Below are 23,983 nucleotides of genomic sequence, written 5' to 3'. Positions count from 1 at the left end.
CCAGCCCAGAGCCTGGTAGACTTGATGAGTGGCTAGATCCGGAAGATAGATCACAATCACTACAGCTCAGTTCTCAGGAAGTCACATCCATAGGAAAAAGGGGAGAGTACTATATCAAGGAAATATCCCATACAACAAAAGAATCTGAACAACAGCCTTCGGCCCTAGACCTTTTCTCTGACAAAGCCTACCCAAATAAGAAGGAACCAGGAAACCAACTCTGGTGCTCTGACAAAACAAGGTTCTTTAACACTCCCCAAAAGTCACACTAGTTCACCAGTAATGGATCCAAACCAAGAAGAAATCCCTGATTTAACCGAAAAGGAATTCAGGAGGTGAGTTATTAAGCTAACCAGGGAGACACCAGAGAAAGACAAAGCGCAACATAAGGAAATAAAAACAATGCTACAAGAAGTGAAGGGAGAAATATTCAATGAAATAGATAGCATAAATAAAAAATAATCAAAACTTCAGGAAACAATAAACACATTTATAGAAATGCAAAATGCTCTGGAAAGTCTTAGCAATAGAATTGAACAAGTAAAAGAAAGAAATTCAGAGCTTGAAAACAAGGTCTTTTAATTTTAACCCAGTCCAACAAAGATAAAGAAAAAAGAATATGAAAATATTAACAAAGCCTCCAAGAAGTCTGGTGTTATGTTAAATGACCAAACCTAAGAATAATTGGTGTTCCCAAGGAAGAAGATAAATCTAAAAGTTTGGAAAACATATTTGGAAGAATAATCGAGGAAAATTTCCCTGGCCTTGCTAGAGACCTAGACATCCAAATACAAGAAGCACAAAGAACACCTGGGAAATTCATCGCAAAAAGATCATTGCCTACGCACATTTTCATCAGGTTATCTAAAGTTAAGACAAAGAAAAGAATCTTAAGAGCTGTGAGACAAAAGCACCAGGCAACCCATAAAGGAAAACCTATCAGACTAACAGCAGATTTCTCAGCAGAAACCCTACAAACTAGAAAGGACTGGGGCCCTATCCTCAGCCCCTCAAACAAAACAATTATCAACCAAGAATTTTGTATCCAGTGGAACTAAGCTTCATATATGAAGGAAAGACACCGACAAACAAATGCTGAGAGAATCAAGCCACTACTACAAGAACTGCTAAAAGGAGCTCTAAATCATGAAACAAATCCTGCAAACACATCAAAACAGAACCTCTTGAAAGCATAAATCTCACTGGACCTATAAAACAAAAATGCAGTTTAATAAACAAAGCCAAAAACAAAAAACCAAGGTATACAGGCAACAAATAGCACAATGAATAGAATGGTACCTCATCTCTCAATACTAACATTGAATGTAAACAGCCTAAATGCTCCACTTAAAAGATACAGAATTGCAGAATGAGTAAGAATTCACCAACTAACTATCTGTTGCCTTCAAGAGACTCACTTAACACATAAAGACTCACATAAACTTAAGGTAAAGGTGTGGAAAATGACATTTCATGTAAATGGACACCAAAAGTGAGCAGGGTGAGCTATTCTTATATCAGACAAAACAAACTTTAAAGCAACAGCAGTTAAAGGAGACAAAGAGGGAGAGTATATAATGATAAAAGTCCTTGTCCAACAGGAAACTCTCACAACCCTGAACGTATATATACCTAACACTGGAGCTCCCAAAGTTATAAAACAATTACTAATAGACCTAAGAAATGACGTCTAGACAGCAACACAATAATAGTGGGGGACTTCAATACTCTACTGACACCACTAGACAGGTCCTCAAGACAGAAATTCAACAGAGGAACAATGGATTTAAAGTATACTCTGGAATAAACAGACTTAACATAATATACACAGAACATTCCATCCAACAACCACAGAATATACATTCTATTCAACAGCACATGAAATTTTCTCCCAGGTAGACCATATGACAGGCCATAAAATGAGCCTCAATAAATTTAAGAAAATTGAAATTATATCAAGCACTCTCTCAAACCACAGTAGAATAAAACTGGAAATCAACTCCAAAAGGAAATTTCAAAACCAAGCAAATACGTGGAAATTAAATAACCTACTCCTGAATGATCATAGAGGCAAAAAGGAAATCAAGATGAAAATTTTAAAATTCTTTGAACTAAACAACAATTGTGGCACAACTTATCAAAAACCTCTGGGATACAGTAAAGGCAGTGCTAAGAGGAAAGTTCATAGCCCTAAACATCTACATCAAAAAGTTTGAAACAGACAATCTAAGATCACACCTCAAGGAACTAGAGAAACAAGAACAAACCAAACCCAAACCCACCAGAAAAAAAGAACTAACTAAGATCAGAGCAGAACTAAATGAAATCGAAAACAACAAAAAACAATACAAAAGATAAATGAAACAAAAAGCTGGTTCTTTGAAAATATAAATAAAATTGATAGGCCATTAGCAAGATTAACCAAGAAAAGAAGAGAGAACATCCAAATGAGCTCAATAAGAAACAAAACGGGAGATATTACAACTGACACTACAGAAATACAAAAGATCATTCAAGGCTACTATGAACATCTTTATACACATAAACTAGAAAACCTGGAAGAGATGAATAAATTCTTGGGAACATACAACCCTCCTAGCCTAAATCAGGAAGATTTATAATCCCTGAACAGACCAATTACAAGCAACAAGCTTGAAATAGTAATTTAAAAATTACCAACAACAACAAAAAAACCCCCAGGATCAGATGGATTCACAGCAGAATTCTACCAGACATTCAAAGAAGAATTGGTACCAATCCTACTGACACTATTCCACAAGATAGCAAAAGCGGGAACCCTCCCTAAATCATTCTATGAAGCCAGTTTCACCCTAAAACCAAAACCAGGAAAAGACACAACCAAAAAAGAAAACTACAGACCAATATTTCCGATGAACATACATGCTGAAGTCATTAACAAAATACTAGCTAACTGCATGCAACAACATATCAAAAAGATAATCCACCATTATCAAGTGGGTTTCATACTCCTAAAATGACCCCCCTAGGTCTTTGGTTCTGCCAGGGTTTTAAAATCCTACCTGAACCGTAAGGCTCGCACAAAGAGGCTTTTGCCTGTGGATGGGTGCAGAATTCTTGTTGTAAGGAGATATAAGTAGGTGACCTCCTATTCTGCCCCATCTTGCTGACATCACTCCTCAGCCATTATTCATTCTACCATTTAACTGAGGCACACAACAAATCATATCGCAAGTGCTTTTATTATACACTATTGTTTTATAAACAGACCCCTTTCATGATAGCTAGCCAGAATTCAAAAATGGCAATGTGACAGGCACGTCGATGAGAAAATGCTTTTATATTATGTTGTTTTGTTTCTGGTATAGACCTCAGGTTTTGATAGTTCTATCATATTTTAATCATCATCAGTTGATTTCCACTAAAGCTTATATTATCCTGTGATTGGAGACATTTAAGCTAAAGAAAAGATGAAAAATTCTCATAAATTATTCATTGAAAAGATAATAACTTATTAAATACAATTAAGCCTTAGATTAATCTACAGAACTTTCCAATGTGTCTGATATTTTTAAACCACATCTGTATCTTCATCACCTTCCTGGTAAAACTTGATCTAGAAGTGCTCTTTCTTTGTCTTTCTTTGTAGTGAATCAATATAGCATAGTGGTTAGGAACATAGGTTTTATGGAAAAACCTCCTCAATAAACAGAGGCCAATAATCCTGGCCTCAGGGTTATTTTAATAGAGTTATTTAAATATAGTAAATAGTCATTACGTGATAACTATTATTATTGTTGTTATTATTACAATGAACTCAAAATAAATATTTTCCTCATATACACATATGAAAATACTGAAGAGTTGCCAGCATGCCCCATAATGTTAGATGCTTTCACTCACTTTATAAACAGTTTAAAGCGTGCTTTGTTTTTGTACTAACGTGCTACTGCTTTTTTTTTTCTGTTTTGATATGTTAACCACATTTTTAAAATACTTTTAATTTGTTGGTGATAAGAACAGTAGTAGCATTGAAAGCCATTTGAAATGCTATAGGCAATCCAGGACAAGAAACAAAGGCAGAAGATTGGCATATTTAATTATTCATATACTTAAAACAATACCATTTAGAGGTCAACACTGTGAACAAAGAATTACTAATATGCATCATACATTTTAAGTTTTGCAACCTGAAATAATAACTAAGCTAAGAATCCCCTGTATTCCTCTCTTCAGTTGAGAAAGAAGTATCCTCACTAGTGAATTCTAAGAAGATCCTAAGGTCTTCATTTCCAATCTTTCCAAGTAGTGGGACACCTTTTTAAACTCAGAGAAAGAAAATTACCTATCAAGTGTCACTGAAATCTTTTTAATATCTTATAATTTATATGGGCACAGTTGCATGGTAGTTCCAGCTACTTGGGAGGCCGAGGCAGGAGTTCTTTTTGAGCCAGAGAGTTGGAAGCCAGTTGAGGCTTGTAGTGAGACCCTGTCTCTGGGAAAAAAAAAAAAAAATCTGATAATTTAAGAAATATAAAATAATTTTTAAAACCACTATAAATGTAGCAGTGCTTTTAAAATATTAAAATTGTGGTAACAACAGCATCTACATATATTTAACAAAATAATAGCACACGTGAATGAAACACACTAATTCCCTCTGTGGAGAATGCTTGGTGTTAATATGGATCCAGCCCCTGGCCCTAACCATGGGTCACCATATGATACCTCTCCAATAAATTTTGAATAACTTACTCAATATCACCAGAGCAAAGGAAGGTGCTGATTTCCTTTTGTTTCTTCCTTGTACTCCACAACAGAGAGGCAAGTGGGGGAGAACTTGCACATATGCGAGAGAGGGCACAGGAATACAGCACAAAAAATATAACTTTAGCTCACAGTCTCTGTCTATAAGGTCCCTAAGAAATGGTGAGGTCATCATCAGCTCCTGGGAGATTTTAAGAACTTCTTGTGCTCACTGCCTAGATTTTCAAGGAGTTAAGGTGGAGAAACCTAGAGAGGTGATGAGGAATATCACAGAGGAGTAAACAAGGCCCCAAGGAAGGAATACAATTAGAGATGAAGTCTCTAAGAGAAAGTGAGGAGGATGGTAACTAAAGATTCATTCTGAGACTAAGTTTGAATAATGATGTTACAAATAAAGTCTAGCTCCAGTTGGGAGTACAGGGGATAAAGAAGGGTAGTTGGCATGTAATTGCCTAATATTTTCTCAGAGATAGGATAAGGCCAAAAGTTTAGAAGTGGAGCATTGAGACAAGCAGACTTTGACACGATTACTCCTGATTAGCCACAAAATCCAAATGATGTGCAGGAGAAAGTCACTTCTGTCAGAGACATGCCTTCAGATGGCTAGCTGTTCAGGGTAAACACCTAGGATAAACCCAAGATATTTTCACTTTACCCTATGGTAGACATTTTATTCCTTGGTATTACAATAAGAAATGTTGCAATAGATAAGAGAAACTACTTCAGTGAAATATTTGTTTTTATATTGCATTACAAATGATGATTCAACAAATAACTCTGAAGTACTTTCAAAGAGCTAAATAGTATTAATACATATCTCATTCACTCAGTCATTTAATAACATTTCATATCCACCCTCTACCAAGCACTGTGTTAAGGAGAGGACTTGCTATAAAAGAAAGGAACATTATGAAGGGAAGGCATGACTATGAAAGTAAAGAATAAGATGAAGGGGGCCAGGTGTGGTGGCTCATGCCTGTAATCCCAGCACTTTGGGAGGCCGAGGCGGGCGGATCACTTGAGGTCAGGAATTTGACACCAACCTGGCCAACATGGTGAAACCCTGTCTCTATTAAAAATACAATAAATTAGCCAGGCATAGTGACTCATGCCTGTAGTTTCAGCTACTCAGGAGGCTGAGGCAGGAGAATCACTCAAACCTGGGAGACGGAGGTTGCAGTGAGCCAAGACCATACCACGGCACTCCAGCCTGGGTAATACAGTGGGACTTTGTCTCAAAAACAAAATAAGCAAAAACAAAAGAATAAAATGAAAGGAAACCTGGTTTCAAGCAAAAATTTTTAAATTTTAATTGAAGATTCCGAAATATATTGACAGCTTAGAAAGAAGGATCTAGGATGGGGTTAGGGTAGTAGGGTAGTGAATAACCAATGGAGCAAAGCCCCAAGGGAATGTGGAGTCAGGGAAGAAGTGGAACAAAACATAGACCTTCCCTTTAAATAATGTTATATCTCATAAGGAAGATGACATACATATAAAACTACTTTTAAAACATTGAGAAATTATATTTTAACAGCAAATCTAGAATATATAAAATTCACAGTTGGTATGAGCAAAAAGAATTAAAGTTAGATGACTTCATATTACCTTCTGAGCACAGTAATATTATTAGCTGGAACTCTAAAAGAAAAGAGTACTGCTACTTTATTTCAACCTACCATGAGTAAGGAAGTCCTCTAGATGACATAAGGAAACTTCTCATTGTTTAGATTGAGGGTCAGACTGAGAATTCTGTATCTCTAACCCTAATCATTCTTCAGGGGAGTGTTAAGTCTTTGTGAAGGTCTAAAATGCAGCCAGAGTTTTTTTAAAAAAAATCGCAGGGTAAGACATTTAGAAAAGTAGGGATTATTTAATCATTTTAAAGTAAAATTTAATTTGCATAATCATAAGGGCAAAGGATGAAATGAGAAGTATTGATGAGGAGACAGCTAGTGATTTCTTTGATAAATTATTTGAGACCTTTAAGGAAGAAGATATGATGCTAGTAAGAAGAAAAACATATTAGTGTTGATGAGACAGCAACATTGGGGGAAGAGAAGTTTCTCTTAAAGATTTGAAAAATCAATGTCTGTGTTTAAAGCTGTTAAAGGACAAACTAAGCCTACTGCTTGCATCTAATGCACCCTCAACTTCGACTAAAACCTGTGCTGTTCTATCATTCTAAAAACTTCACAATATTCAAGGACCTCGTCAGACACTAATAACTTGGAAATAGAAGCCCCAACCTTGAGTGTTACCTAATGCTGAGAAAAGGCTCTACACAAATGGATTTTCTTCTTCTGTAATGTGGAGTTTATTCTTCATACAGTGGGGAATCTTTGAATGTTTAGAGAAGGAAAGGGACATGATCAAAACAGTCTTATGGGAAGATTCAATACACCAGTGGTATACAGAATGAAGGAAGGAAAAGGGTGGGAAATTAGAAAATTAAAAAGTATTAAAATATAGTTATAATAAGTCAGGGAATAAAGATACGTGGTGGCGGATGAACCAAAGCAAAAAAGAAGTGTTCGATCTTGGTACATAGTGAATTTGAAAATCAAGGATGAGGGGGGCACCAGGAAAACTGGGTAGCAGTACTAACAAAGTCTAATTTGTTGGGAAAATCTGTTTTGGAACAGTGAGGAGGAATAGAATATAGATTCAGGTTGAAGTTTATTGAGTGTAAGAATGCTAAGAAGACATCCAGATGGAAATATTCACAGATCTCTAGGTTGGGATCCTAGGGATCAACTAGAGATTCTTATTTGGGAGTCATCTACATCAGTGTTCCCCATTGGGGTTAGTTTTGTATCCTGGGTGACATTTAACGATGTTTGAGGACATTTTCAGTTGTCACGACTGGGAGGATGATGGTATTGGCATCTAGTAGATAGAGGCCAGAGATACTGTGAAAACATCCTACGATGCACAGAATAGCTCCCTGCAACAAAGAATTAAAAGAATTATCTGTCCCAAAGTGTCAGTAGTGCCAAGATTGAAAAAGCCTGCTCTACATAAATGTCATAATACATTGGAGATACCTTATCCAATCAGTGCCTACAGTATATTCATGTTTAATTCCTAGGAAATAAAAATAATATCAATGTTTATTCAGTCTTACTACTTAAGCATTGTTCTCACATTACATGGTATATTATTTAATCTTTAAAATCCTATGAGATATGCATTATTTTTATCCTCATTTAGCATATGAGGAAACATCCACTGAAAAGTTAAGATACCTGCTGTATTAGGGTTCACCAGAAAAACAGAACCAATAATAAGTATAGATATGGATACAGATGGAGATATAGAAAACAGATATGGATACAGACATAGTCATAAGCATCAATATAGACATAAAGAGATTGATCATGAAGAATTGGCTTATGGACGTATGGAGATGGAACAGTCTCACTATCAGCTGTCCACAAACTGAAGATCCACGAAAACTGGTGGTGTAGATCCAGTCAAAATCTGAAGGACTAAGAACCAGGAGTACAAATGATGTTAAGTCCCAGAGGACCAGAAGAGACTGATGTCCCAGCTGAAACAGGAAGAAAGAACAAATTATCTTTTTCTCACTTTTTTATTCTATTCAGGCTTTGATGCATTAGATAATGCCCGTCTGCCCTGGGGATGACAATCTACTTTACTGAGTCTCTGGATTCAAATGCTGATCTCTTTTGGAAACCCCCTCATAGACACACCCTGTGTTTAACCTGATATCTGAAATAATATTTAACCTGATATCTGGGCATCCTGTAAACTAGTAGAGCTGACACATTAACCATCACAAGTTCACTCCTTGTCAACTTGCCACTCATATATATCTCCTTAACAGTACTTACTCTCCAAATAAAGACAATAATGTCATAATTCTGCCAAACACGATACAGCTCTGCTCCATACAACCAAAAACATGCTAATGCCATCCTCAGAAAAAGAGGTAAAGTCCTTGAGTGATGTTTACTCTTCTCCTTGATGTTCCATAGTTTATATACTATGATGTAAAATTAATAATGCTTAAATATTATGATACTAATACAAAGTATGATGTAATAACATAAAAATCCATACATAAACACATGTTACATGATAAGAGAATAAAAGAGGGAAGAAAGCAAAGATACTTGCTATACGTACATACGAAGTGTTCATTACAAAATAAGGAGTAAATACTCATGATACCTAAAATATTCATTTCTATAACTGGTCACATTTTCGTAGTTGATATTTAACCTACTTCCAGCAGAGGTATATGCTGAAGACAAATACTTTATTCTATTTGTCTTCAGCATATACCTCTGCTGGTCATGTTTCTTTACCTGGTGGGGTAACCCAAACCTTCATGATGGGTCTGGGCCATTAGTGATCCTGCCCGGAGTGGGTCATTGCAGTATTCTGTTGACCTTAATTGCAGGGCATGGTAATACTAAGAGTTGCCCTAAGTGATCGCCTGCACTCCAAAATTCTTCCTTAATTCCATTATGGAGTAGTAGTCCAATTTGCCCTTGTTAGTCAGGATCAATCACTCTAGCCAGACTGTAACTGCCTTTTTGCCTGGTGGTTCAGAGGCATGCGGAGCTCAGAGTGGCTGAGTAGAAGTCTTAACATTCAATGCAATGCAATCGTTGTTGTGCCTCCCAGTGGAAACATTCCTCTCTGTTTTTATGATTCGGTTTAGAGGAACTAAGATCTCTAGGCTGGTAAAGTATAATGCTGTAGGAACAGGAAACAAAAATTTGCTTGTTATTCACTGGGCATAATAGTGTGTGGTGCCATTCCCATTTCCATCCCTTTATTCCTATATCTGTGAATCTTGGCTATCAGAGAAATAGCACCATATATTGGATGCTGGTTCAGAGCATACACAGCCTTTTGGAGAATCTTGTTGCAGCCTAGCAAGGTATCACCACCTAGCTTGAACTGTAACTGAGTCTTCAAAGGCCATTTCATCATTCTGTAGAGGGCAGATACTTCAGGAGGGAGGGGGAACATAGTGAGACCAGTGAAGTCCATGAACATGGGCCCATTGCCATACTCTTTTTGCTGTGATGTGAGTCCCATAATCATAAACAATGAGGTCCAGTGGTGGGGATCATGTTGATACATCCCTTCTAAGATAAAGGATAAGTTGTTGCAGCTGGCTTCTCCTACAGCCAAGAAAGAGGCACAATGTCTAGTGGGCCTATGGGATTTTGGAGGCAACATACTCCTCATGTGAAATACTGTGATGGATAAGGCATTCTACAAGTCCATGGACAGTAGTTCTGACAGAAACTGCACAAGGAAGGCAAATCTGTATTCACAGTATTTATTCCCGTAAGAAGAAACACCACTTTTTCATGATGGAAGCAGTCCAATGTAATCAACCTGCCATCAGATAGCTTACCGGCATGGGGAATGATGCCATCTCAGGAAATGAGTGTCAATCTCTGCTGCTGACATTTTGGGTACTCAGCAGTGGCTGTAGCTGGGTCAGCCTTGATAAATAAAAGTCCCTGTTGCTGAGCTCAGGCAAAACCTCCACCCCTACCACCACAACCACTTTATTCATGAACCCACTGGGCAATGACACGGGTGACAGGGGAAAGAGGCTAATGAGTATCCACAGAATGGCTCATCTTATCCACTTGATTATTAAAATTCTCTGATGAGGTCACCCTTCAGAGAGCATTCACATGGGACATGAATATCTTAACACTTTTGCCCATTTAGAGAGACCTATCCACATGCTTCCACCCCAATCTTCTTGTCACCAATTTTCCAATCACATTCTTTCTAAGTCCCTGATCACCCAGCCAGACCACTGGCTGTAATCCATGGATCACTACATAATTACATAACTGGCCATTTCTCCTTCCAAGCAAAGTGAACAAGCAGGTGCACTGCTTGAAATTCTGCCCACTGGGAGGATTTTCCTTCACCACTGTCCTTTAGGGATGTCCTAGAAAGGAGCTGTAGTGTTAAAACTGTCCACTTTCAGAAGGTGCCTGTATATCATGCAGAACTATCTGTAAACCAGTCCTCATCTTTCTTTCTCTTCCTGTCAACTGACCACAGGGAACTCTTCATGAGGCCATGGGTGCAGGCTGGAAGAAAGATGTCAGTGCAGCAGCAATGGAAACCGGGGGTACTTAGGCAACTTCTTCATGTAACTTATTGTGCCACGCCATCAAGGCCAGTTCAGGCCTGATTATGCATATACCAATTTCATTTGATGATGGAGTATTGTGATGCACACCCAGCTTTATGGCTTCATGAGTGAGATGACATCCAATTTGTGATGGGCAACTCAGGGCACCTGGCGACATGGTGGCCCACGGTTGAGCATTCAGTCACCACTAAGGCCTAGTAGCAGGTCAAGAGCTATTACTCAAAAGGAGACAGGTTATCTGCGTAAGATGGCAGGTCTTTGCTCCAAAATCTTAAGGGCCTGTGGTGAAATTCACCATAAGGACTTGCCAAAGGCGTCAAACATCATCTTTTCTGCCACTGACACTTTAAACAGCATTAGATCTACTGGATCATGTAACTCATGTGGCAAAGCAGCTTGCACAGCAGCTTGGACTTGTTGCAGAACTTTTTCTTCTGAGTCCCACTCAAAACAAGTAGCTTTTCCAGTCACTCAGCAAACGGACCAGGTTAACACACCCAAATGAGGAGTATGTTGTCTCCAAAATCCCATAGGCCCACTAGGCATTGTGCCTCTTTCTTGGTTGTAGGAGAAGCCAGCTGCAACAACTTATCCTTTATCTTAAAAGGGATATATCAACATGCTCCACACCACTGGACCTCTAAAAATTTCCCTGAGATAGAAGTCCTCTGAAGTTTAGTCAGCTTTACTTTCCACCCTCTGACATGCAAAAGTCTCACAAATAAGTCTATAGTTAGCGTAATGTCATCAATGTAATGGACCAGTGTGTTATCATGTGAACTGAATTATGACATAGAGCTGGAGATTTGATGTCCCTCTGATGTAGGACAGTGAAGGTGACTTGCTGGTCTTGTCAGCTGAAAGCAAACTGCTTCTGGTGGTCTTTGTTTTTGTTTGTTTTGTTTTGTTTTGGAGATGGAATTTTGCTCTTGTTGCCCAGGCTGGAGTGCAATGGCACATCTCGGCTCACCACAACCTCTGCCTCCTGGGTTCAAGTGACTCTCCTGTCTCAGCCCCCAAGCAGCTGGGATTACAGGCATGTGCCACCACATCCAGCTAATGTTTTATTTTTGGTAGAGATGGGGTTTCTCCATGTTAGTCAGGCTGGTCTCGAACTCCTGACCTCAGGTGATCCCCCCCACCTGGGCCTCCCAAAGTGCTGGGATTACAGGCGTGAGTCACTGCACCCCTTGTTGTCTTTGTTAACAGGTATTGATACAAATAGCGTTTGCCAGGTCAATAGCTGCATACCAGGTATCAGGAGATGTCTTAATTTGTGTAAGCAGTGAAACCACATCTAGTATAGCAGCTGCAATTGGAGTTATCACTTGATTAAGCTGATGATAATCCACTCTCATTCTCCAAGATTCATCCGTGTAGCCAAGTAGGCAAATTGAGTGGGGATGTGGTGGGATTCACCCCAACCCCTGTGTCGTTCAAGTCCTTGATAGTTGTACTAATCTCTGAAATCCCCCCAGTGACATGGCTTTGGTTTATTATTTTCCTACATAGAGGCAACACTAGTGACTCCCACTTCACCTTTTTCACCATTATAGCCCTCACTTCACAGGTCAGGAAACCAATGTGAGGACTCTGCTAGCTGCTATGTTTATTCCAATTATGCCTTTCAGAATTGAAGAAGTAACCATAGGATGGGTTTGAGAACCCACAGGGCCCACTGTGAGACAGACATGAGCTAAAATTCTATTGATCACCTGACCTCTATAAGCCCCCTACTCTAACTGGTGGTCCACAGTGACATTTTGAGTCTCTTGAATTCAGTGTCAGTTCAGAGCCAGTGTCCAGTAGTTCCCAAAAGATCTGATTATATCCTTTCCCCTAGTGCACAGTTATCCTGGAAAAACCCATAGGTCCCTTTGGATAAAGACTAACAGTATACATTTTGGATAGTATCCAAGAGTCCTTTCTCAAGGGGACCCAGTGTGTCCTTCATTCAAGGGTTTCTGGATCTGTAAGCTGATTCAAGTCTAGGAATTGAGAGGCCACAACTCTCTGTTTTTATGATTCAGATAAGATTTTATTCACTTGACCTAGAGTTTTTTTTCTTACAAAAAAATCAAATAAGAATTTGTAGTCTTCCTATGGATTTCACTTCAAGGAACACATAAAAGCTAGCCTACGTCATGGGTCTACAGGAATCAGACTGTTCTAATAGCTGCTTTGACCCTGCAGTCCGCTATGGTAACCACACTCACCCTGACCTTGGCAGTTTAGCAAGGCAGCTTGGCCCCTGCCACACTGGGGTTTAATTACCCGCTTTGCATTTAAGTTTCCCAATTCGATGACTGCAGTTCCTACTATGAGGCTTGGCCTACAGAGAAGAGTGATCACAGAGCTTTTCAAGGATGCTGGGCCTCCCCTCACAAATTTATTTCTCACAGTGTTGTTGAAAATTGTGTCTTCTGATTACTCTCAGTGTGGGTGAGTAGGTCTTATATGATGGATCCACTCTCCCTATGCTTTTAATCCTTTCCACTACATTAAATCAAGGCAGGTCCAGCCTGTCCACCTTTTGGTCCATGTGTCAGCCAACCCAACACACTGTTAGAACCTTTTCTGATTCCCCAAGCTTCAACATTAAATGAAGAATCTCTGCTTAGTGAGCCCGGAACAACAAAAAAATTTAACTTAATACAACTTTATGTTCTTTTTACCATCGTTTCACACTCTTAGTATCCATTCCTACACCTGTTACCCAGATTTCTGTCTGTATGAATTAAAAAACTCTAGTAATTCTTTTGGAGTGTAGCACACATCGTCCTGGGTCATACTTTGAACCTCAACTTTAGGGGCCAGCTGAGATTTGAGTTTGGTTATGGGGCTAGGAGCAGAGAGAGATGAGAGATGGGGTAGAGGTAAAGGGTTTCTCAGGAGAATTAAAATTGTCTTGCATAGCAGCTGTCTCAGAGGAGGCTATCTCTAGTTGCTTAGACAGTGCAGAGCTGATCCTCCCCGAGTGTGGAGATGAAGTAGAGAAGGAGATACCACTGGGGATAAGGAGGCCACTTCCACTAGAAAAGAAGATTCATCAGAATTTAGGAGCTCCATGTCCCAAATTTGATCAGCGACTTTATACACAACCGCCATCCCAACTTACAGAATCTCATCAATGCTTCACTTTAACAGTTACTGTTAAACAGTAACACTTTAACAGGAGACACTTCATGAAGCTTGGAGTTCAACTTGCATTGTAATTAAACCAGTGTCAAGCTGAGATTCTGCATTTGGTGTTAAGCAATCTCAGCCCTACAGTACAGGAGATAAGGGTCTCCTTCAGGGCACACATAGAAGTTTTAGGTCATTTATGCAGTGCTTGAGCCACATAACACCCTTACAGACAAACCTAGAAATAATGTTTAACCAGATACCTGGGCATCCCATGACCCAGCCATATTGACACACAAAACTAACCATCACACCTGCCTAAAGCCACATAGCTGGCAAATTTGGGGGCCCAGATTTGCAATCAGAAAATCCATTTCCAGAAACATGTTTTACCCACTAAATTGCAGTATCTAGGGATTATAGGCAGGATATCCTCAAATTCCAAGACAGATAAGACAGAGAGTTAAACAGAGCAGAAACACTTTTACCACTTCATTCTTCTCACCAAAAAAAAATCTACTCCCAAATATTAATAGCAACTTCTTTCTGTGTCACTGAAGATTTCATTATACCATTGATAGATTTCAGTGCTTCCCCTCCTGGGGAAGGATATCAAATGGCAGAGGTATACCTTGAGCTCCACTAAAGTACCAGTCCTCGTTCTTAAAATTGACAAATGAGTGTGTCCAGATATATTTTATCTTATTTGTTAATAACTATAATAAAAACCCAAACTCCCAATGATATAATTTTTAATGTGTCATTTAGAACTGAATAAAATTTAGTCCTGTAATAATATATATCATATTTTCTTGCTTTACTATATGCTTTTGTGAGTTCTGAAGAAAGATGTGAAATTAAAGCTAATGGAGCTGAGTGTGGGGGTGCACTGGCTTTTCACATGTGAACATCTCTGTATTTCAGAACATTAAAATATATTTCTTTAAAATTAGATTTAATAGAATTAGTAAACAAAATAAGCACTCAATTCCTCAAGTTTTATTTTTAAATCATCTACTTTAAATATAAATTATACAAATATTTCTTATTTTATAAAACTAGACATTCAGAGTTTTAGTACCATTTACTCTACAGTTGGTCAAGATCACAAAGGTAAAATCCATTTTTTTCAAGTATGATGGTTTCCAGATTTTTGAAACAGGGGAGTCGTTCTTCAAATGATCTATTTAGAAATTAACATATCCATAACAGATTTGAAGGCAAGATGGAAAAGGTGGAAACAAGTTCTGAAGCCAGGATGGGTAGCTGAGGAGGAGAGAGTTTAAGGAAGAACTGGGGAGTGGAGGTCCGGAGATCCACCCATTCAGTCATGCTATTCAGACAACTTCTTAGGCAACTTTTGGAGCACCATAGACCACAATTTAAAAGAGATTATCCAACATAATTTAGTGTAATTTAGATCATAAAATTATTATCATTTTTAAATCTTGTCAGTTTATTAAAGTTATAGCTCTAATTAATATTTTAACTATATTTTATTTTAAAATGTGATATTGCATAATATACATATACATATTATTAAATGTTACATCTCATTTTATATGTTGAACTTGAATTTTTAATTTTCAAAAGTGGTGTACAGCATGCTGAGGCACTTATATTTTTGTCTCTGCTTGTGGCTAATATTTATCTCTTTACCATATCTGTCAAAATGAAAATTTAGATTTTACAGCAAAAAATTAAAGTAAATTATATGTACTGGACTTTAAATATAGTTGTCTGACACAACACTTAAGATGGCCAGCTTTACTCTTTTAAACTGTAGTTTGGAATTATCTTTGAGCATTGATGAATTTCTTTTTGATTTTCTCTTATTTTCAGATCAACAAAATGACTGTAATAAATCCTGATCCTGCCTTTGGTCTGGATATTTAGTAGCTCTGTATTTGTTTTCTTTGATAGCAACATGCATTAATATTTATAATCATTTTCCTTTGCAGCATCTCCCAGATGGCTCTGCGCCCAGTGCACATCTTGAATTTTATCTTTTACCATATCCCAGTGAAGTTCGTAGGAGGAAAACAAAATCTGTTCCAAAATGTACAGACCCCACTTACAATGAAATTGTAAGTATGAGTCATCTTTTGTCCAGTCATTTTGTATTTTTCTCACCTTTTTTCAGCTTAACAACCAAATATGGAAAATTTGCAGTAATTGGCAGCATTATTTCATGAAGGAAAGATATTTTCCGAAATAGTCGCAGTATGCTAATCACTCTTCTAGATGCTATGGGCACTGGAAAATACAGATACTGCTTTCAAAGCTCTTATAAACCAATTTGCAAGTTGTGGCTAACCTCCAGCAAGAGCCCAAGACTTGTTTTGCATACTAACATTATTCCTGACTTCATCTTATTTTCTCTAACCTTATTCTCCTTTACCTGATTTTCCTTACCTAATAATTTTATCATATACTACCTTGGGTATAACAGTAAATCTCATAAAATCCCTTTTGAAAAACTAAAAAATAAATACAAAATACAAATGGAAGTTAATGTATATTATAAATAGCTCTCTAATTTATTTGTAATGTGCAATTTGAACATTCAACTCCCTAACTTCTTTCTAAGGCAAGCCCCTACATTTATTCTCTTGATTCCATCCTTTCCCATCTCCTCTGCACCTTGCTCAGCTCCTTATTTGTGTTCCTTTTCTTATGGCTGTCTCATCCACAGGATCCTGCACTCAGAAATACTAAAAAACAAAAACAAAAAACTCCCCAACTCAGGCTTGCTAAGCAAATTTTCTTTCCCTCCCTATCACCTCCAAACTTTTCCAAAATTAACCTACATGACCTGCTTTCCCTTCATCTCTCCCTTTCACCCTTGAATGCTTTGCAGTGTGGATTCTGACCTTTATTGATAGGAGTCTATTGATGTCCCTTGAATAAAGTACTAACTGCCAAATCCAAAGAGCCCTCAGGCTCTCGTGCCTGGATCAGTTATATAGCAGCACTACTGTCCACACCCCCATTCCTGAAATCTCCCTTTCGCTTTTTGAGTTGTATCTTTTCTTAATTCTCTTCCGTTTTCACTAACTACTTTCTCATTTTCCTTCATTGTTATTCTTTCTCTTAAAATATTATTGTTTGCTGAAGTCACATGATCCACCCTCATCTCCTCTTCCTGTACATATTCCCACAATTATCTTATGGATCCACAAAGTTTTATCTATCACCTATAGGTAGGTTACATCTGAATTGACTCCTAAAACCCTGGTTTCTGTCTCAAGCTTTTTTTTTTTTTTTTTTTTTTTTTTTTGAGATGGAGCCCCTCACTCTGTGTCAAGCAGGCTGGAGTGTAGTGGTGCAATCTCAGCTCACCACAACCTCCACTTCCCAGGTTCAAGCAATTCTCCTGTTTCAGCCACCCAAGTAGCTGGGATTACAAGCTCCCACCACCACATCCGGCTAATTTTTGTATTTTTAGCAGAGACGGGGTTTTGCCATTTTGGTCAGGCTGGTCTCAAACTCCTGACCTCACGTGATCTGCCCGCCTCAGCCTCCCAAAATGCTGGGATTACAGGCGTGAGCCACCACGCCCAGCCTCTCTCGCACTTCTACCTGATTACTGGAGAGCTCTATCTGAATATCTTATAGGCACTTTTAGATCAGGTTTTCCTGCATTCATTCTTTCTTTTATAGATGGTACCTTTGGTGTCAAAACTAAGAAACTCTTTGCCTAGCACTGAGTCTCAAAGATTTTCTCTTACATTTTGTTCTAAAAGTTGTATAGCTTTACATTTTACATTTAAGTACATTATCCATTTTGAGTTAAATTTTTAATAAAATGTGATGTTTAAGTCAAAGCTCTTTATTTCCCCATTGTGGATACCAATTATTCCAGCACTATTTGTTGAAAAGGCAATTTTTCCTCCACTGAATTTCTTTTGTACCTTTATCAAAAATCAGTGGGGAATATTTGTGTTCTTACACTATTTTTGTTGCCCCATACTTAGCCATATTTTTGGATCATACCAGACAGCTTGTCATTCCCTGAATGGACTTTAGGATTTTGTGATAGAACTCATGCCACCATTCACCTCTCTCTGCTCTTCTCTGCCTGCTTTTGAGACTGACCTCAGATGTGAACTCTGTGAACACTGTCACCTCGTGGACTCACACCACATTTATAATCCTTTCTTCAGTCCTACACAGTTTTTCTTCTAGTATATCATAAACTTCTCCAGGGCGGGGTAAATGTCTTATCCTTTTTAATATTTTTAACACTTAGTTACCTCTAAAAAGATGTGTAATAAATATTCGGGGCAGTTTTATATGTGACAGTGTGTGTGTGTGTGTGTGTGTAAAATGCAAATACATGTATATACTGCATATATAGAAAGAGATTCTTCTAAACTAGTAAGGAAAAATATTTTCACACTATTATTTGTCATGATGTCAACAGTGAGAAGTGTACACCTCCCAACAATATATCATTGTTTCTTTTCATACTTTTTGAGTACAAGTCTCCATGCCTCACTATCAAGAAACTTCTCAGACCCTGTGTGAGGCGTGAGCATTTTCAGTATAAGAAAATATGTAATAACAAGAAGCCACTAACAATTCAGAATAATTTAAATAAACTTGTGTTTTATTTCAACCTTTATGTATTATAAGAAAACAGTAGTAAATATATATTCGTGGAAGATTACTTTATAATTCTTGGAGTGCACATAACTTTTCTGAGGGCTTGCAATAATCTAGGTCCTCACACATCCATACCCCACTGATTAAAAATCACTACAAATCTTTCTCAATTGATCTATACTTGTCGCATGAATAGACACTTTATACTTTGGACACATTTTAAATTGCTTCAAAAACCATGGCCCATGCATAGCCAATTCTAATCAGAACATAGTCCAATCAAGCAGAAATTTGAAGTAGTGTGTGCATAAGTGACGATTTTAGTAGTGTAGGCATTAGGACAGTAAGAGGTTTCTACATCATATAAACAATTCTAGCAACGAAGCTGGTTGAATTCCAAGAGCCAAAAGGAAAAAAAGGCCACAATGGCTAATTTAATTTTCTTCAGTCTGTGTCTGTATCAACACAACAAGAATATTTATAAGAAATGCAAAGAAGCACACTAGATTTTAACTCAGATTTTACTTTCTTTTGCCCTCAGTAGTGATGTAGGACCCCATCTTTGTGTCAAATTCCTCAGTCTCTTGTGTGCAACCTCAAGAACACCTTACTAGATGTCTTTACCAATAAACCCAGTGCTGACTAGAGAGCCCAGTGAGTTATCACAGGGCATCTACCTTGTTTTAAACTTTTCCTCCGCTTCCGTCGCCTCGCCGAGTACTGCTGCATCAACCACTCACCACAGCTGGGATTTCTCAAGCTGTAAAAGCCGTGTACTGTTCTGTGAAGTGGGAGAGGATGACCTCACTCTCCTCTTTATATAAATCTCTTAGAGGAGTACAAAGAAGATATTACATTGCATACCAATGTCTTACAAAGCCTTTTGTGAAAATAGTTCTTTTTATTTTTATTCCTATCCTCCTTTCTCTTTAATATCCAGAGATGAGAAAGGCTGGGTCGGGGACACAGACAAGTGACAGAGTCTCCACCCTTCACATACTGAGGCTTTGATGCAGGGCCAAGCTTGTCTATTTGACCCTTTGCAGAGTGAGCCCCATAAGGCTTCATCAGCAGTCTCCCTGAAAACCCCTGTCATTTACAAATCCCAGTGATAGGCACGGCTGGTCTCAAGATGGGGCTGGGGCTGGGGGTGTGAGTGCTCAGGGAGCTGCCATACAGCTTGAAGAAGCAGAGCTGAGATTCCAGGCTCCAAAGCCTCTTTCCATGCCATTACTTTTGCCATCTTGTTAAAAACCATCATTTTTCTCACAATTCATTAGAAATACAGAATTTCTACCCTATGACAAAATTACATGCTTATAATCAATATATTTTGTATATTGCAATCTTTTCTTATATATTATTCTGTTGTAAGGTATAAAGGGAAAATTAGAAAGAACAGAACAGGAACGTTCTATGCATTTTACATGCCTTAAAATATCCTGCAGAATATACAGTGATTACTTAGCACAATGCCCAGTATATGGCACACTCAGTAAGCTATAGTTATTGTTATCTGTGTTATAATCTTATTGCAACTTCAACGTGATGAAAATTGTATTTGTAGGTGAAGACAATGTGACCCAGAAGTCACACAACTATATATTAAGCCCAGAACTGCCTGATTCCAAAGCTCATGGTTACCGCACTACACTATGCTGTGTTATTCCTACCTGTCTCCACCCACGGAGTATTCCTGTTCTCACTTTTGAACTCTTTCTTTCATTATCCTGCCTCCTCTACCACTTCCCACAAGCACTAGAGACACTTCAATTCCTATCTTATTGTTCTCTCATTTCAATCATGAAAATACACGTTAGAATTATTTACTAGACCCTTGTGTCAACTAATGTTCAGTACATTCTTGGAATGTTCCGTATATGTTAATAGATATGAATTACCTTAAGTGTTTTCTATTAGACGTAATAATTCCAAACCCACACATTTAGTTATTTGTCAGAAGGTAGTAAAGACTTAGCTCATGCCTATAGGTAAAAATTATTAGAAAGAGAAATTAAAAGAGCTATTTATTTTTGGTTCTGAGTATGTACCAGAACCATTTTTTTTTTTGGTTCTGAGTATGCAGAATATATATTAAATCCTTTGACAAAAGGTCTCAAAGAATATAATCATCTCTGTACTTTGCTAACATTAGCCACTAATTATTCTTTGCTCAGTTAAAAAGAGTACTTACTATTTAACAACATTATGGATGCGCCAAAGCAATTAGAATAAATATTTATCAACTATAATGTGTAATGATTACATGTTTATAAAACTTCAGTCACTTTTAAGAAAGTAACTTTTCTTAATAAAACCAAGGGAAAAAATATATTAAGTAATAAAAAACTTTGGAAGTTCAAATGTTTGTATTTTAACCAGGAAAGCAATTAATTCCTAAAGTCACTTCTTGAAGCTTTTAGCTTGCTAAATACCTGGGAGACTCAATTCTGTCTGGAAGGGTTTTCTCCAGTCAATTGATGCAAAATATTAAGAAACAACTGTTCCTTTTTGTGTATTTGATGGATCTTTTTCAGCTATAATTTATTGGTGTCTAATATGTTCCAGGCTTTGTAGCAGGCCTTATATTCATTATCTCATTTCTTCCTCCCTATAATGCTAAAAGGTAAGGATTATTATCATCATTATGCAAATGAGAAAACACACAGTTGACAACAGATTCATGAAAATATAAATTATTGATATGTTTTTTAAAAACTTACAATTTATGACTTATTCATACAATTCACAGAGTCCTTAGCCAGACGTCCCCATTTTTCTGCATCATATACAGTCACACTTTGAGGGTTCCTTTCTCTGTCTTCTCTGTAAAATAAGAGAGGAGTTCATCAGCTGAACATGATGCAGGAAGAAAAATGGAGAATAGTTCAGACAGTTCAAAATAGCCACTTAGAGAAAAGGAAAAGGAGTTTACTCGGAAGTCCTGGAAAGATTTCCAGGCAGCATTGGGTGTCCAGTTGTTAAAAAACATGAATTACAGTGGTAGGGTTCTGAGATTTTTTTAAGGTAACTCTTAAAATCCTTTATTATCCCAGGAAAACTCAATAGGTGAAATGGAATAATGTGAATGAGCAACATTAGAAAACTAAACCATAATCTCCTGTATGGAATGAGAGTAGAGGTAGCCAAGAGCACACACATGGATCAGGGTAGACCGCATTCGCATATCAGATTGTATCTCATGCCCTTTGATTGAACTTATTTACTTATTAAGTGAATCATTATTCAGAGCCACTAGCAGATTGATCTGGAACTGAATTTCACTGATAATGTAATGAAAGGTAGGCCTATGCTGTGCAAAGTACTGGAAACTGAATCCGTGCCCACAGGGGAGGCCGCCCAGTGAACTCAGAGGGCTGCCCTCTGAAGTCGTCTCCTCTGCTTCTTGTTGGCATATATTGAGAAAGTTTCTATCTTGTGACTTGCCTGTAAAAAGCAAGCAAGTTTGTAGCAGTATATGAAATTCCTTTTCTAAATGTATTCTAAGACATTTCCCTGGTAACCATGCCAGATTTCCACTCAGCTCTCTCCTCCTTTCATGATAAATAAATAATTTCTTTGCAGTAATATACCTTTACGTTGCTTTACCACTGCGGGTTGCCGATGGACCTGTAACTTACTTCCTGCACGTTATGAAAGGACAGCTGAACAGATCCCTTTTGAAAAAAAAAAGTCACAAAAAAAGAACAAGACATGAAACTGTATATAAAGCATAATTACAAGTCATATTCTGAATCAGTGATTATATATAGAAAACAAAAAGAACATCAAAATGTTAACTGTAATTATCTCCCAATGGTGAAAATTCCAATTATTTTCTTCCTTTTTGGTATTTTTTGTTTGTTTGTTTCATACAGATTTTATTTAATGAACATGTATTTTCATAATTTAAAAATTAGCAATTTTGAATAAATAACCATAGTATTACTTCTGCACATGTACAAGAAAATATCATTGTGCTGCATTTAAGTAGCAAAGGGAAATCATAGAAATTGGTCTGTTTTATGGTCACAAAGATGGGAAGCATAAAGACTGGGGATTCCAAAAGAGGGAAGAAGGAAGAAGGAGACCAAGGGTGGAAAAACTACCTATTAGGGGCTATGTTCACTACTTGGGTAATGTGATCATTAGAAGCCCAAACCACAGCATCATGCAGTATACCCCTGGTACAAACCTGCACGTCTATTCCCCTGAATCTAAAATTGAAAAAAAAAAATTGGTCTGTTTTTCCTCAGTAACCTTCAACACAGAAGAATGATGTTCTTTTTTTATTTTTATGAATACATAATAGCTGTACATTTACAGGATATAGAAGGTAAAGAATATTTAAATTTCTTCCTAGAGAGTAATTTGCCATCTTTCTAAATATAGAGTGGGCAATTCTTAGTAGAATCAGTAAATTCTAGGATTCTTACAAAAATAGCCTGTCATTAAACTCTGTTATGTTAGCAGAACCTTTAGCTTTTCAGAATAAAAGTTAGAAATAAAAGAGTCTGACATTAACCTATCTATGCCAGGGTACAAGATATTAGCAGCTAATTTTTTTTTTTTAATTAAAAGCAATACTCAAAAAAGAGATGTATTTAAGCATTTCTGAATTATATTTTCATTATTTTCTCCCTTTTTAGGTAGTATATGATGAAGTCACAGAGCTCCAAGGACATGTCTTAATGCTTATTGTGAAGAGTAAAACTGTGTTTGTGGGAGCAATTAACATCCAACTCTGTAGTGTCCCACTCGATGAAGAAAAATGGTACCCATTAGGAAACAGTATAATTTGACCATTGCTATGAACATATGCATTATTCATTAACTACTTGTATTTTTTTCCACTTCTGGGCCTCTGAATCTCGTAAGTAAGGCATCTTTGTTGTCAAAGATAGCACAGGGTATTAAGGACACCAAAAAAATCAGAATTAGTTTTTTGTGTTGTTTATTTTCTACCTGTGCTTTCATTGCTTTTTCCATAATCTTTTCTCCTTCAGTGGAGTACTGATTGCATGAAATTTGATGTGTAAAATAATAAAAGACCTTTATTAAATGATTTTAATATATTTTAAATTAAACATATTTTAATTGTGTGCCTACAGTTAAAAGCAGTATTTCTAATGTATTTTATAAGAAATACAATCATATAAATAAACCTCATCAATTAATTCAAGATCTAGGTATACCTGTAATCTATTTTTAAAATTTAAATTATATATACCTATAGACCTACTCATAATCTTACTTATTGAGGGAATTGGTATATTTCAGCAGAATGCTGTATTATTTTCTGTCAGAAAACCAAAACATAAATCCCGAAATCCTTAA

General features: G+C 37.2%; 1 protein-coding gene across 2 annotated transcripts in view; it reads left to right on the top strand.

The window, feature by feature from the left end:
- Window positions 1–23,731, top strand: part of LOC105481413 (phosphatidylinositol-4-phosphate 3-kinase catalytic subunit type 2 gamma) — a 421,186-nt gene extending 397,455 nt beyond the window's left edge. For both annotated transcript variants that reach the window (XM_011741018.3, XM_024792846.2), the window contains 2 exons: window positions 16,000–16,125; window positions 23,296–23,731. In XM_011741018.3, coding sequence (XP_011739320.2) covers window positions 16,000–16,125; window positions 23,296–23,448 — 279 coding nt within the window. In that variant the 3' untranslated portion in view covers window positions 23,449–23,731. The remainder of the gene's footprint in view (window positions 1–15,999; window positions 16,126–23,295) is intronic.
- Window positions 23,732–23,983: the final 252 nt, after the last annotated feature.

This window comes from Macaca nemestrina, chromosome 10, assembly GCF_043159975.1.
Source record: "Macaca nemestrina isolate mMacNem1 chromosome 10, mMacNem.hap1, whole genome shotgun sequence".
Classification (NCBI taxonomy): domain Eukaryota; kingdom Metazoa; phylum Chordata; class Mammalia; order Primates; family Cercopithecidae; genus Macaca; species Macaca nemestrina.
This window is presented reverse-complemented; position numbering and strand designations above follow the sequence as displayed.